The 15,314-nt window shown below is 32.1% G+C and overlaps 1 protein-coding gene across 4 annotated transcripts in view; it reads right to left on the reverse strand.

The window, feature by feature from the left end:
- LOC134681185 (uncharacterized) overlaps positions 1–1,847 on the reverse strand; it is a 44,589-nt gene extending 42,742 nt beyond the window's left edge. The window contains exons 1-2 of one of the 4 annotated variants that reach the window (XM_063540679.1): positions 1,786–1,833; positions 140–276 (exon numbers count right to left, since the gene is read on the reverse strand). In XM_063540679.1, the coding sequence (XP_063396749.1) occupies positions 140–163 (24 nt within the window). In that variant the 5' untranslated portion in view covers positions 164–276; positions 1,786–1,833. Of the gene's footprint in view, positions 1–139; positions 1,183–1,785 lie in introns of those variants that run through there. The other 3 variants (XM_063540678.1, XM_063540681.1, XM_063540680.1) reach the window with 3 other exon arrangements.
- Positions 1,848–15,314: the final 13,467 nt, after the last annotated feature.

Here is a 15,314-nt window from a genome sequence, read left to right on the forward strand (position 1 = left end):
TCAAGGTTAATCGAGCAAATTTTATTTAATAAGGCTTTTTACAGTTTTTTTTACTTTACTACGGGCTCATAAGGATCTTAAATCTGATTTTATTGCTGTGTCCACAATAGACACAGCAATATTATTCTACGTATTTCACCTGTATCGGTTTGGACAATTCCATGGACTATTCCATACACACACCATTATGCTAAAGGGGTTTTCATATGTCATGTCAAGATGATATAGGCTATTTACCGTTGTTTGCCACAAAAAAAATCTGGTAAAGTCACTTTTCTGAAAAACCAATATAAATATAGTTAACATATTTATATATTTAATCTAACTGTGTTCATTGAACCGAATTTTTAATGACAACACACACCTAAAATTCGTTTTGGTCTATTCCATGACATTTGCGCGGGAAATATTCATCAGAGACTTTAATAATTTTAATGGACGTTCATTTGGAAAATTTTACTATCTATTTTATGTGAACAATTGTCATATGTTTTTGTTTTTCATACATTTAAAGGATCAACGTTATTTAAATTCCGTATATCTTCATTTGACATCAGGTTTGTACGCATTTAGTCTCTTCTCTAGTCTATAATCAAAACTGAAGGCCGCGAAGGGACACATGTCATGATGACACGTGCTGCACAATCCCACACATTTCACATTATGTAATAAAATTCTACTGTTTGCGATAAAAATATTCACTGTTTAGGGGTGTTGAAATTAGGTCTTACATAGTCGATGCGTATCCGATCCGTGATTTGTATATATTTCAATCAATGGTGCTCTCGGTATGGCCAAAAAAATATTTGTTTGATTATGGGTACCTGACCGATCCTATTTTTAGCACCCACCCTAAGCCATTTTATTGCCGTCGTAAGAAATAATCCAATCATTATAAATAGGGGAACTCTCGCCCAATGGACAACTCGGACCACACAATTCAAAATCATGGCACAAGAAATAAAATGGACAAAATAATAAAAAGAAAATACCGACCTTCCTACCTACCCTACATATTTTGATGATGTAACCTTAAACAGACATGTTAGTTTTCTCGTTTGAAATTGTTTTACATTGTCTTATCAGGGCCTTTTATAGCTGACTGGGTATGGGCTTTGCTCATTGTAACATGTACAACAATCAAACATCAACCCACACTAAACTGAATGTAATTGAAAGACATCTAGAGGTTGATATCAGAGGTGGATTTAGGGGGGGGGGGGGGGCCCTGCTTTTTGAGAAAAAAATTGGTTGCTTATATAGGGAATCACTGAATCGTGACTGGAGCGAGCCCCCTCTTAGGTCAGTCAGTGGGCTCCCACTTTAGCAAATTTCTGGATTCGCCACTGGATATACAGTATCGAACAGAAGATAAAAAAGGTAACAATATGGTGAATTTTAGAGATTAATATTATTTCATGTACATGCATTTGAAATATTTAAGATATATTGTTTCCCTTTTTTTTGTTCTAGGTTCCACGGTGACCTAGCTTCCATTTTCGAAAACTGTGATTTAAATGCTAGTCTATTAGAGGGATATTTCCTTTTCATTGGTTTGTGTTCCTAAGGTTTTAGGTTTTTTATGTTTTGTGTTGTGTTCTTTTATTTGTCTATTTGTCTTTTTTCTTTTTTAGCCAAGGCGTTGTCCATTTATTTTCGATTTATGAGTTTCACTGTCCTTCTGGTATTTTTTGCCCCTCTTTTTCTTTTATCGATTAGTGAGATTTAAAATACTGTTGATTTAAATATCTATGTATTATACTAAAGAAAAATAATTCAACTCACCCTTTAATATTTTGCAGATGATTTCAATGTTTTAGTTATTTGTTTAACGCATTACAAAGGTATATATACATGACAAAAAACAAACAACGGAAAACAAACAACGGAAAATCTATTCTCATCCGTGGTTTTCCGGTTTACTGCGATAATGTATTTGTTTCTAAATAGTCATTGTAATTTTACTTATAATACTTTATTGTTTTGGTTTTGTTTTCTCTTCCAAAACGATTTATTATATTTGAACTTCGGTGAATTGCTTTACTCTCAACTTTCAAAATGAAGTAAGAAAATGTTCTATTGTTGTTAAATTAAAGCGGCAGTATGTTATCGATGTTCAAATCTAAGAACTCGAAAGGTAGATACAAACTCAAGCTACAAACAAAACTGAATCCAATGACACTTTTCTGGAATATTGTATAAATCAGAACAAAGCAAAAGAGGACCTCATAAAAATGTGCAGTTAACTCATTTTTAAGGATAACACTTCGCTTACTTCTGTAGGTTGTAAATTTCTTAAATCAGAAGCATTATTTTTTTTTCATATTGCAATATATAAGTTGAGATTGGTAATGAAAACAAAAAAAAACAAAAGTTTTCAATATTTACTTATTTATAAGTAGACTTATAAGCATATACTTCGAGGTGTTATAAATGTCAGAAATAAAAACATCTTATCTTGCAATGTTCTGGTCAATAATTGGTTTTCAATGATTCCTCGTTTCAAGTTTAATACAGTATATATACACATAACAAATAATTAAAAATGATAAATTCATAAAAAAAGACAAAATAAGCTTCCAATTAATTTAATATATGATGTCTAAACTCTTGTTTAATTTTAAATGATTTATTTTTTTGTTCTTATTTGATGTGTACATATGTTTCATTTATTTGGCATCCCGTGATATTGTTATTTGATGAATATTGACTATTGCTAACATAGTTTTATATTATAACCATTGGGTCGTTACTTCTGCTTGTTCCAAAGTCATTCATCGGAGTACTATATACTAAATATTCATTGTTTTTGAAGTGTCAGGATTTACATGTTTATATAGATAAATATTACGTGTTTAAGTAAGGTAAAAGCTATGATTGCAATAACGTCAGGCAAAATTTACTCTAAAACATTTCGGCCATTTATTTCAAACAAATGTCTAGGTATAAAATCTTAACGTTATCTAATCTGCATGTCAACTATATGTTATTAAAGCAGCTTATATGAACACTTTTTAAAATGCATCATGCATAAACTACGTCAACTGTCCCAAGGTCTGAAGTCGAAAAGGGAACTGACAACGCCGTAGCAAAAGACGATATAGACACGAGCAACAGTCTGCAAAACATCACACAAATTAAACACAATGAGACAAAGCAACACGAACTCCACCACAACGTGGGAGAATTATCAATAAATCCTGCTTTACATGTTGCACGTCTTGCTCATGAAAGTACGAATACGGTGATAAGTCTTATTCACATTGGAGGAAAACAGGGTGGGATTAAGGTTTATAAAAGTTATCAAAGGTACCAGGATTATAATTTAGTACGCCAGACGGACTATCATTGTATAACTTGGTTCTGGTGTGATTCGACATCAAAATTAAATACACATGAAACTGTTGCTTCCTGCGTTGTTTCCACTACAGTTTCATATTGGACATCTAAAGGTAATCACTGCGGTATTGCAGAAGATCTACATTTTACCATCTTTGCTCTTTGAATTATCAGATCATGTCTTCATCTTAAACTGTCTGCATCAAACACCTGCTTAAACAAAACAACACCATTAATTTATCAAATCATATTCATTTTCTTGACATTTTAAAGCTACAGGTACGTACAGTTTATGCAATTGCAACGGGACACATAAAATACTTTGTGTTTTTTTTTTAAATTAATAGTACTTTAGAGTTGATTAAATGCTTAAACCGTTCTTTGATATGGAAATGGTTAATTTTGTTTAGTTTATGCATTTCATATTTAGATACCAATATTATAGAGCTTATTGCTTCTTTACCCTACTTTTTGTACGTTACATACACGTTTCTTTTTCCATTGATGAAAATCAAAAGGAGGAGGCCTGAAACTAAAATCAAACTTTTAACAGCCTGTCCAATTCATAATAAGGGTTTTCTGAAAAATTAACATTTTTTTTTTTATTGGTTTTGGTTTCTACTATGTGTTGAATTATGTTTTGAAAGCATTCTTACAGTTTTGCTAATATTTTTTTCGCAATTCTTTTAGACTGACTTATTTTGCGCTTAAAATACTTGTTTATTTACAAAATTTACTTCTGGATACTATCTAATGATCATAAACAAGCTTCTGTCCAAGTTTGGTACAAACCCAGGATAGTTTGAGAAAGTTATTAAAATTCTAAAAACTTTAACCACAGAGTGAATGTTTTGTTACCACGCAGAAAAAAACTAATTCCATTTATAGTAAATACGGAAAAAAAGGAATTTTATTTTTACATAATTTACTTCTGGATACTATCTTATGATCATAAACAAGCTTTTGTCAAAGTTTGGTAGAAATCCAGTATAGTTTAAGAAAGTTATTAAAATTTCTAAAACTTTTAACCACAGAGTGAATATTTGTTGACGCCGCTGACGCCGACGGAATGTAGGATCGCTTAGTCTCGCTTTTTCGACTAAAGTTGAAGGCTCGACAAAAACGAATATACAAGAACTGTCATATGCCTGACTTGGTACATGCATTTTCAAATGTAGAAAATGGTGGATTAAACCTTGTTTTAAAGCGGTTAACCTCTTAATTTGATAATAGTCTAATCAAATTCCGTTATATTTACAATGATGCGTGAACTAAACAGACATAACAATAAAATAGTCAAAATATGGGTACACAGTCATCATAGTGTAACAATTTTAAATGAAACAATTTTACAGAACACCAAAACATCTATCTACAAACACATTCATTGATTCTAGTGTTTGACGTTTGCAAATTTTATACGTCACATATATTTGTCGTTCAATATATATATACAAACAATTTTAAAATTTCACATGGGTAATGTTGGCATACAGTGTTTAATCAAAGTGCTGGATAGCACCTCTGGAAAGTTTGCAACTGTATATGTGTATTATTTCAAATAGGTTATAGACGTGCATTATTTCAAATATGTATTTAATCACAGTTTTGATTTTTCAAACTAAACCATTGTTTCGCCAGCAATTTCCAAAAATCACTTTGTATGCCCCATTTATGAGCATTATGTTTTCTGGTCTGTGTGTCCGTTCGTCCTTTCGTCCGTTCGTGTCTGTCCCATTCAGATTAAAGTTTTTGGTCGAGGTAGTTTTTGATGAAGTTGAAGTCCAATCAAACCATTATCACCTGTCAATTATCCGACAACTTGGTCAAATATCAACTTGTTCTCGCATGTCGGACTCTTTCGATACACTCGGGCTTTTACTCATTCAAAAAACAAACAGTTGTGAATATCGTATATAGTAAAAAATAATGCGGGATAATGTTCATTCATGAAATATTCATGAATGAAACGCTGTCTCGTGTAGATTTCTTTTGATTTTCTCTACAGCCAATGGCCGACCGCAAAGTAGTGTTTGTGATACTTATTTTCAAAATAAAGTTAAATTCATCTGAATTGTCGGTGAACATTCATTCCTTTTTAATTCAAGCTATAATCTTTTCAAAAGTCAAGAGTAGCAACTCAAAATATCCAAGAATCAGAATTCGAACACTAGTACTACATTATCTTGGAGAATAACATTGCGATAGTCTGTCTCCCCAGAAGTTGAGGCCAACGCCTAAGGAAACTAGCTATAGCAAGCTATCAAAAGTATGTAAGAATTAATTTCAGAAATAGACCGAGATAAAAGTTATATAGAATTTATTAGAATCCACATATAGTTAATTACAATACGCGATTGATTAATTTTGACGTTTTTGGTTCAATGTATTTTCTAATTTCTAATAGAAATATATCATAATGAAAAATGATAGAACAATATCATACTGGCGTGATCTTTTAACAGAGTCTCGTTATAAGAACCAAAGAAACACAAAAAGTCACATATACAAAACACACTAGCAAAAAACGATAGATAATACAAACATATTGACGGTGTGTTTAACTACCGAGCCACGTTAAATGGAAATCACATAAAACAATTCAACAGTAAAAGTAATATTAATAATAGAACAAAGACAAACGACAGAACAATATAACACGTTGTTAAGATGATAAACAACATCAGTACGCAGAATCTATCCATCAAGACCATCATGTATTTTTTGTGAAGTTGATACGGAATATTTATCAACAAGGTCTTGGTACCTTCCGATGAACGTTTTTAGAAAAGGGACGAGACGTTCTTTGACATACCTCTGGTTCATCAAATTTCTAATCAGACATTGATGACGTTTTACAAAGTCTGGGTAGGGACTGTAACCTCATGAATATCGAATAAGTTGGGAAATATATATATGAAGTTGGTATATTGCTTCTAAGGTGGTGGAAATTTATAATTTCAAAATTAAAATCGTCTTGTTTGTCATAGATTCTGGTACTGAAATGACTGTGCAAGTCAAATCCGAGATAGGTCTAACCAGATGCTCCGCAAGGCGCAGCTTTATACGACCGCAGAGGTTGAACCCTGAACGGTTGGGGAAAGTATGGACACAACATTCAAGCTGGATTCAGCTTTAAATTTGGATTGGGATTAAATAGTTGACACAGCATAGGTTTCTATTCACTTATACTAAAGTTATTGTGCAAAAACCAAGAATAATGCTTATTTGGGCCCTTTTTGACAATAATATAACTGCTCATTTAAATACATCATACAATATTAAAATGTAATAAAAAGAACTTGTTATCACTGAATGGTAAAGATTGTTTAAATTCATCAGTGGGTACTAAAAATTATAATACAATGTATATTGCATAAAACAATAATTAAAGTTGATTCAACTACTATTCTATACAAAGAAAGATAACTCCAATTGATTTCTACTTACTTAACCTAAAACCAAGAATATGCTTATTTAGGCCCTTTTTAACCCCTAATTCCTAAACTGTTAGAACCAAAACTCCCAAAAATCAATCTCAACCTTCCTATTGTGGTCATAAACCTTGATTCAAAATTTCATAGATTTCTATTTACTTAAACTAAAGTTATTGTGCAAAAACCAAGAAAATGCTTATTTGGGCCCTTTTTTGGTCCCTTATTCCTGAAATGTTGGGATAAAAACTTCCTTAATCAATCCCAACCTTCCTTTTGTGGTCATAAACCTTGTGTTAAAATTTCATAAATTTCTATTCACTTTTACTAAAGTTAGAGTGCCAAAACTAAAAGTATTCGGACGACGACGACGACGCCAACGTGATAGCAATATACGACGAAAAATTAAAATTTTTGCAGTCGTATAAAAATGAAGCGGAGGAAGCCGTGTCTTTTGTTTCTTTAATTTTTAGTTCTGGGGGATACATGTATGTTATTGGAACCCAATTAGAAAAGTTTGGATTGTTTATGGATAGAACATCATTAATATATCTGGAAGTGAAATTAAATAATCTGGCTTCTTTGATCCTCTTGCTTTTGACAAGTGTCTGAAGGAATTCCGATTCATACGAAAATAAGAAGAGGTCGTCAAAAAGAGGCGCTCAGTTTGTTTCCCATAGAAATGCAGACAATTTGTTGGAAAAGTCTACCTCCAAACTCAACAAATATGTTGTCGATAGAAATGAACTACTGATAACAACTGCCATATTCCATATTGTGATAATGGACTTTCAGATTAGATTTTCCTCTGAGTTCAGTATTTTCGTGATTTAACTTTTTATCTGTCCAATGTGTGTCCGAAAAACAACCACTGATGAAAAACAGTCTGATATTCTGTCAAAGGATTTTTTTTATTCTCAAGATGGAAACAATTAGTATACACAGAAAACGAGACTGAGATAGACGAATAAAGGTAATAGTCGATGCTCAAGAAGACGAGCTGATTCTTTCCTAATGGTACCAATCCTGTTAATTGTGGCAATATAAATATAGGTGATAAGTGACATTTGATAATTTTGTAACAAGCGAAAGAGGACAGGATTGTGCATACGGCATTTGGAACATATGAATGGTCATCTGTGAGTTTGATATTAAAAAAAAGGTCAGCGAAATTAAAATTGCGACCGTAGCTATTTGAGAGATGACTTCAAACTTCCTAGTTAAATAGTTATCAAAGGTACCAGGATTATAATTTAATACGCCAGACGCGCGTTTCGTCTTCATAAGACTCATCAGTGACGCTCATAACAAAATATTTATAAAGTCAAACAAGTACAAAGTTGAAGAGCATTATGATCAAAATTCCAAAGAAGTTGTGCCAAATACGGCCAACTAAAGGTAATCTATGCCTGGGATAAGAAAATCCTAAGTTATTCGAACAAATCAAAATTTTTGTAAACAGGAAATTTATAAAAATGACCACATTATTAAAACCCATGGTTTAAGAAAAAATGCATCAAACGAATGGACAACAACTGTCGTACTCCTGACTTAGTACATGCATTTTTAAATGTAGAAATGGTGGATTAAACCTGGTTAAATAGTGCTAAACTTCTCACTTGTATGACAGTCGCATCAAATTCCATTATTACAAAAACTTCATTGTAAGTAGCAATCTTCTACAGAGAAGATCATGAAAGGAAACTCAAGCTCTAGAAAAAAAGATTCAACTGAGAGATATACACTTCACATGCATTCACTGATGGGATATTGCTTCTTAGAAATTGGATAATTTAAAATTGAAAAGAAAAGAAAAATAAACTTAACATTTCATTGGAACCGTGTGTGTTGACTATGATTGCTACTTTTAGTGTAAAAGCATTTGTGATGCCAAAATGTACGTCCATTCATCAGTTAAACATGGAAATTAATAAAATAATAAAACAAAAAATATATTTTTGCTTCAGATGCTATTTCTAGATCTCCAAATAGCTTCTGACAAGGTTTGATAAATTTCCATGACGATTTGATCCTATAGTGATGTCTAATAGTATTCTATTTAATAGTGAAGCTTACATCTGGTCGCATCATCAAAATGAAGGATCACTAGAGGTTTTAAAAGAGCCTCGTCACTCAGCTAGATCAATATGCATTTTCAACAATCATTATTTCTGGCATGAAAATATCATCTATTAAAAAATTTATTCACTCTTTTCTAAATTATTCACTAAACCAATACATGTATACTAAAAAATATCTCACCTGCTTTATTGAATTTATGTAGGGTCTTTAGGATACTGGTTTCACTGCAAGTTTTACATACACTTGACAAAATCAATGATACATGCAAAAAAGGTAAACTTAAGATGAACCTTGACCAAACAAATTGGGCCCTTTATAAACATTCCATTCACTAAATATAGCGAATAGTATTCAAGAAACTGACCTAGCTTTGAAAACTCAACGTAGACCAATGAACCATGAAAACAATTTCAAGGTCAGATGACTGCAGTCAGAAGTAATTTCACAAAAATATTGAACTCCCAGGAAAATTCGAGATGACGGATGCTTTAAATTCAATTATATTAAGAGTGAATAAAGAGGGGCATTCGTTTATTCCATACGCTAAATATGGTTGGTATATTGTTAAACAGAAATAGGTTCACCATAATTTAACATTAATAAATAAACCATAAAAATAAGATTATGGACAATGTCAGATGAACCCTTTTTAACACAAAAGTAGACCTTGCAAGGACATTACAAATATATTAATCCTTTTTTAACAAAAGGCATCTGTATATAAGGTATAAAGCATCCAGGATATCTACCTTGTAAATAAAATAATGTATGCATAGCTACAGCCGCCAGATAAAAATCCCTATGCCTTGTTTTATACCAAGAAATTCACAGTTCAGACAAAAATCTGCTGAGATGGCATCTTTATTGTTGGAAAACCTGGTAGTAGTTTTGTTGCATTATTAAGGGAGTTCGCTTCTCAGCTTCAACGTAATTAACTTTTCAAAACACTAGTTTATATAGATAGGGGATTAATAAAGGGATCCAAAGGGCAAAAAATATATTTTTGCCACCGTGCTTGTTTTCGAGACATTAGCCATTGAAATTTTGGTGGGAAAATATTCTCTCTTGACTTTTCATAGCTTTATCATTGACAAGTTGAAGTTCTCGAAAACTGTTAAAAAGTAATTAGAATTTTATAAGACTTTTATAGATGGCTTTTCACTATACATATAAAAGATTTACAAAAAGAACAATGGGATCACTGGGCAAATTTTTTCAAGGCATTCAAATGGATAAATCAAGAGGATTCCGAAAATCGGACAACAATCTTAAAGCTGACAAGCCAGCTTCCTTAAATAAATATGTAGCCTTCATATCTATAATACTAAAATAACAAGGTCCAATTTGTCAGCCGTCATCATGTAAAAACGATGAATCAAAGAATTCAACTTTATATATAACTAATATAGTACAATGCTGTTGATTAAAAATTACACCACTCCAGACCCTTTTGTTTTCCACATATTTAAATTGCAAATAATTAAGAAGTTACGGGTCGAATCGGATACCGAAACCAATAGTATATTCACCTGTTAACTATTACATTATCTGTCTGTTTCGCATCTGACAGGCGCACTACCAAACGCTGTATTTGGGATTTTGATATATACACGGGTCGAAATCATAGGGTTGACACTACTAAATTCAATCATTGTCACATTGTTCCAGAATTTAGTATTTTAATCAGTCTGACGTTTTAAGATGACAATACGAATGATAAAAATCTGGACTTAAAATAAGGTGTATAGGTACAGCATGTACAGTTTTCAATTTGTTAGCCGGAATGACGTAAAACAGCAAATCAAAGAATTCAACTTTATTTATAACTCATAAAGGACAATGCTGTTGATTAAAAAATACTCCTTTCCAGGGACTTTTGTTTTCCAAATAAAATTAATAATACCAATAATTGATAAGTTCCAGGTTGACTGGTTCAAACAGAAAGATGTTGAAAGCAGAGGAAACTGTGCATCTTATAATTGGCATGACTTTATCAGATGACAATACCAATACTAAAACAAGGCTTACGCATAGTTATATTCTTTAATTGAGTCACAGACCTGCAATATCACGGGTGTGTTCTAGTACCATCTATAATTACCCTGAAAAGGTGTGTAACAGAAAAAACACATAGGACACTATGCCCTGCTGACACTATCAAATTTTCATGATCAGTAAATAGTGTAATCTTGGTCAAAACCCTCATTTGGCTTATATCTTTTTTCAAAGTTCAAATCATAATGTGCAAGTGTACTCAGTACTAACTCTCCTAAACTTAAATTTTAATCTGAAACAGGAGACTTTAATTGATGGACAAATAAACAAGAAAACATATTGCATTCCTAAGATATAAGCCAGGGTAAAAATATGCCTTCAAAACATATGAAAGAGCATTTTGCTTAAATTATATAATCTGATTTAAATATATTTTTTTTCTAAACCTTAACTTCTAAAGTAGGACATTTACCCTGGGTGTTCATGTTTCATGAGTATTGCCCAGCCCAGTGGGAAATACTGGGAAAACCCAAGTTTTACTGGGTTTTACCGGGCAATACTGGAAAATACTAGGTAATATGAAATACTGGCCTGAATTTTGAAGAGGAGTCAGTGATTAAACACAAATGCAATTAATTAAAAACTAAAAATGTATTAAATCACCCTTGTGTCTAGATTGGTCAAACTGTCAAGATTCATGTAAAGCCAAGGAATCCATGTATTTCAAATATATATAGCTAACATTAAGAATTAACAATTGCATGTAAGAAAAAATCCTTTTAAACAATATCTATGTACATTGTACATCACTAATTAGTAAGTAAGTATTTAGATTAGACACAGATATCTTTAAATAACAATAATCAGGCTTATCATTTCTATAAGTGTTAATGACATGACCATGTAGGGTGTTTATTTAGCAATATGATTGTATATCTATTTGAGTTTACCACACTGCAATAAAATGTATTTTTTTGAATAGTTTGAATTATTGAAACAATGCTAGGAAATTATTACAGTATCCTAAAATGTACTAATCTGGTATTCTGCCTACATAAAATTAGTGGAAAAGAGAATGAAATTGAATTTTCAATCTTCTAGCAATGACTCTCTATGGTTATCTGAATAAAATGTATAAATTTAGCTATAACACTATGAACCTACCACAAGTCTTTATTCTTTTGTGTTTAAATAAGCTTGAACCAGATGCTCCGCAGGGTCAGCTTTATACGACCGCAGAGTTTGAACCCTGAAAGGTTGGGGCAAGTATGGACACAACATTCAAGCTGGATTCAGCTCTAAATTTGGATTGTGATTAAATACTTGACACAGCATAGGTTTCTGACACAGAATGAATGTGGTCTAATGAACTAATGAAAAAATGTTTGAAGAAATTTTCTTTTTATTTATAAAATCTGAAATGAAAAAAATTGACCCCCCAATTTTTTTTTCACATCCCCCTTTCCCTTATTTCAAAACTGATCTCAATTCAAATTTCTAATGAAGTTTGCAACAATAACTTCTTATTTAAATACATCATAAAATATCAAAATGTAAAAAAAGTGCTTGTTATCACTGAATGGTAAAGATTGTTTTAATCTATCAGTTGGTAGTAAAAGTGAATATACATTGTATATTGTATAAAACAATGATTTAACTACTATTCTGGACAAAGAAAATAACTCCAATTGGAATCCAATTGGAATTTCTTGCTTTTGCACAATATTGTGCAATTAGATATTTCTTGCTATTGTGCAATACTGTGCAATTGAAAATATTTGCTATTGCACAATACTGTGCAATTGAAGATTTCTTGCTATTGCACAATACTGTGCAATTGAAGATTTCTTGCTATTGCTGAATACTGTTCAATTGAAAATTTCTTGCTATTGCACAATACTTAATATAATAATTTTGGATCCTGATTTGGACCAACTTGAAAACTGGGCCCATAATCAAAAATCGAAGTACATGTTTAGATTCAGCATATAAAAGAGGCCCAAGAATTCAATTTTTGTTTAAACCAAACTTAGTTTAATTTTGGACCCTTTGGACTTTAATGTAGACCAATTTTAAAACGGGACCAAAAATTAAGAATCTACATACACATTTAGATTTGGCATATCAAAGAACCCCAATTATTCAATTTTTGATGAAATCAAACAAATTTTAATTTTGGACCCCGATTTGGACCAATTGAAAACTGGGCCAATAATAAATCAAAGCGCTGTAAGCACTGAAGGCAGTTAACCATGTATGTCATTCAATCTTTTTGAAATGAAAAACAGAAATGAATATGGTTTAGGCGTTGGTATCTAAATCTTTTTTTCAAGTTTTCAAAACACACACAAGAGGATGTGGGGTGACCCTAGGGACTACCCCTATTTTCATTTGATTTTTTATATTGTCCCATACATGAATATATAAGGTTTATGGGTTTTGGGATCTCAACCGTTATCAAGTTTCAAACAGGAGGGTCGGGGGACCCTAGAGACTTCCCCTATATTTCATTTGATTTGTTATATTGTCAAATACATTAATATATATGGTTGAGGGGTGGGGATCTCATCTGTTTCTAAGTATCAAACAGGAGTGGGTAGGGTGACCCTAAGGACTCTCCCTATATTTCATTTGATTAGTTCTCATACATGAATATATATGGTTTATTTTAAAAGGTGAGGATCTCGACTGTTTCCAATTTTATCAATCAGATAACTGCAGGGACTCCCCCTATATTTCATTTAATTTAGAATTGGGGGATCCCAACTGTTTCAAAGTTCTTAAACATGAGGGGTAGGGTGACCACAGGGACTTCCCTTATATTTCATTTGATTTGTTATATAGTCTTATACATGAGTATATATGGTTAAGGGATAATGATCTCAAATTTTTCCAAGTTCTCACTCATGAAGGTGTACAGTGACCATAGGGACCCCCTTATAATTTATTTGATTTGTAATATTGTCCCATACATAAATATATATTGTTTAAGATTGTGGATCTCGACCGTTATAAATTCAAAAACAGAAAGGGGTAGAGTGGCCCCACGAACTCCACCTATATTTCATATGATTTGTTATATTGTTTTAGGGTGGGGATCTTGACCATTACCAAGTTTTGCTCATTTTGGTTTCTTGTGGATAGTTGTCTCATTGCCATCATTTTTTTTATATATGAGAAACCTGGGAACAGTATATCTATAAAGTCAATATGTATGTTCCTGAAGAAACTTCCAGCTATATTAACTGACCTATCAAAATTGAGGAGAAAAAAATTCCCCTTGAAATTGCAGCAATATGTTTAACTTGAAAAGCATTTAACATGCATTACCAACATTTATCACTGATAAAAAAAATTATACTGTTCCCAGGAACATATATATTGTTAGATAAACTTTTCCCAGCTGTCACTTGTCAATGCTTGTATTGGATTTTGACATTAAAATTGGTGTACAAAATATTTTCTGCTTTTTCTTTCTTTTAAACAATTTTGGTTTTCAATTATAATGTTTTAATTTATTTACCATGCATAGCTGTATGTCACCTATCTGGATTTTTTAGTTAAATAACCCGGGATTACCTTTATCCGCTTCCAGAATCAGATCCGATATTGTAGTCTCGCGGCAGCCATTTTGTTTACAATGTTGTTTATGTCAGAAAGTGAGATACGAATTTACTCGGATTTACACATTATTTATCGGCGATTTTCTGTATAAAGCTAGCGGTTAAACAAATTGAACATCGCTGTCATGAATAGTAATGATGAATATAAGTTTGAGATCGTTTTTTAGGAAACTTTGGTAAAAATGTTTGCAAAGTTATATTTTTATTTTCTCTCAAGGTCCGTCGGGCGTAGCTAGTAATTAAGTAGAAAGTCCGACTGCAAAAGTGGAAGGTCATGTATCACAGACCCCGGACCATGGCTAATTTGAACCAAATTAAAAAGATACGAAAATTTCGTCTTCCAATTCAAAATTGCTGTCAACAGCGTGATCAGTTGAACTTATATACGTAGTTGACTACGTATTGACGACAAACAATATTCCTACGAGTTTTGCAATTTGGGAAATCTTAACTGCTTGTCTTTAGAAATTTTCGTTGATGAAATATTTCATACATTTGTTCTTTGCCATCTTAGCCAAAAGCTCAGGGGATAATAAACTACATAAGGATTCTAATGTGCTCTACTTCCTATGTGCAACTTGAAAACTTTTGGGAAAATCAACGATTATTTAAGGTTTTTCTGGTCATATTTTTTGTAATCCAGAATGAAAAGTATGAAAAAACTGTCCAATAAGTTATAAATAATATAGTAGACAGCTAGATAATAACAATGGCACGTATTTCAGCATTTATTGGATAGCACACAAATCCAGGGTGCTCCCATAAGGCAGCTTAACTGCCTAAAAATCTAAGTACATTTTTAGATTCAGCATATCAAAGAACCCCAAGGATTCAATTTTTG

This window comes from Mytilus trossulus, chromosome 8, assembly GCF_036588685.1.
Source record: "Mytilus trossulus isolate FHL-02 chromosome 8, PNRI_Mtr1.1.1.hap1, whole genome shotgun sequence".
NCBI lineage: Eukaryota > Metazoa > Mollusca > Bivalvia > Mytilida > Mytilidae > Mytilus > Mytilus trossulus.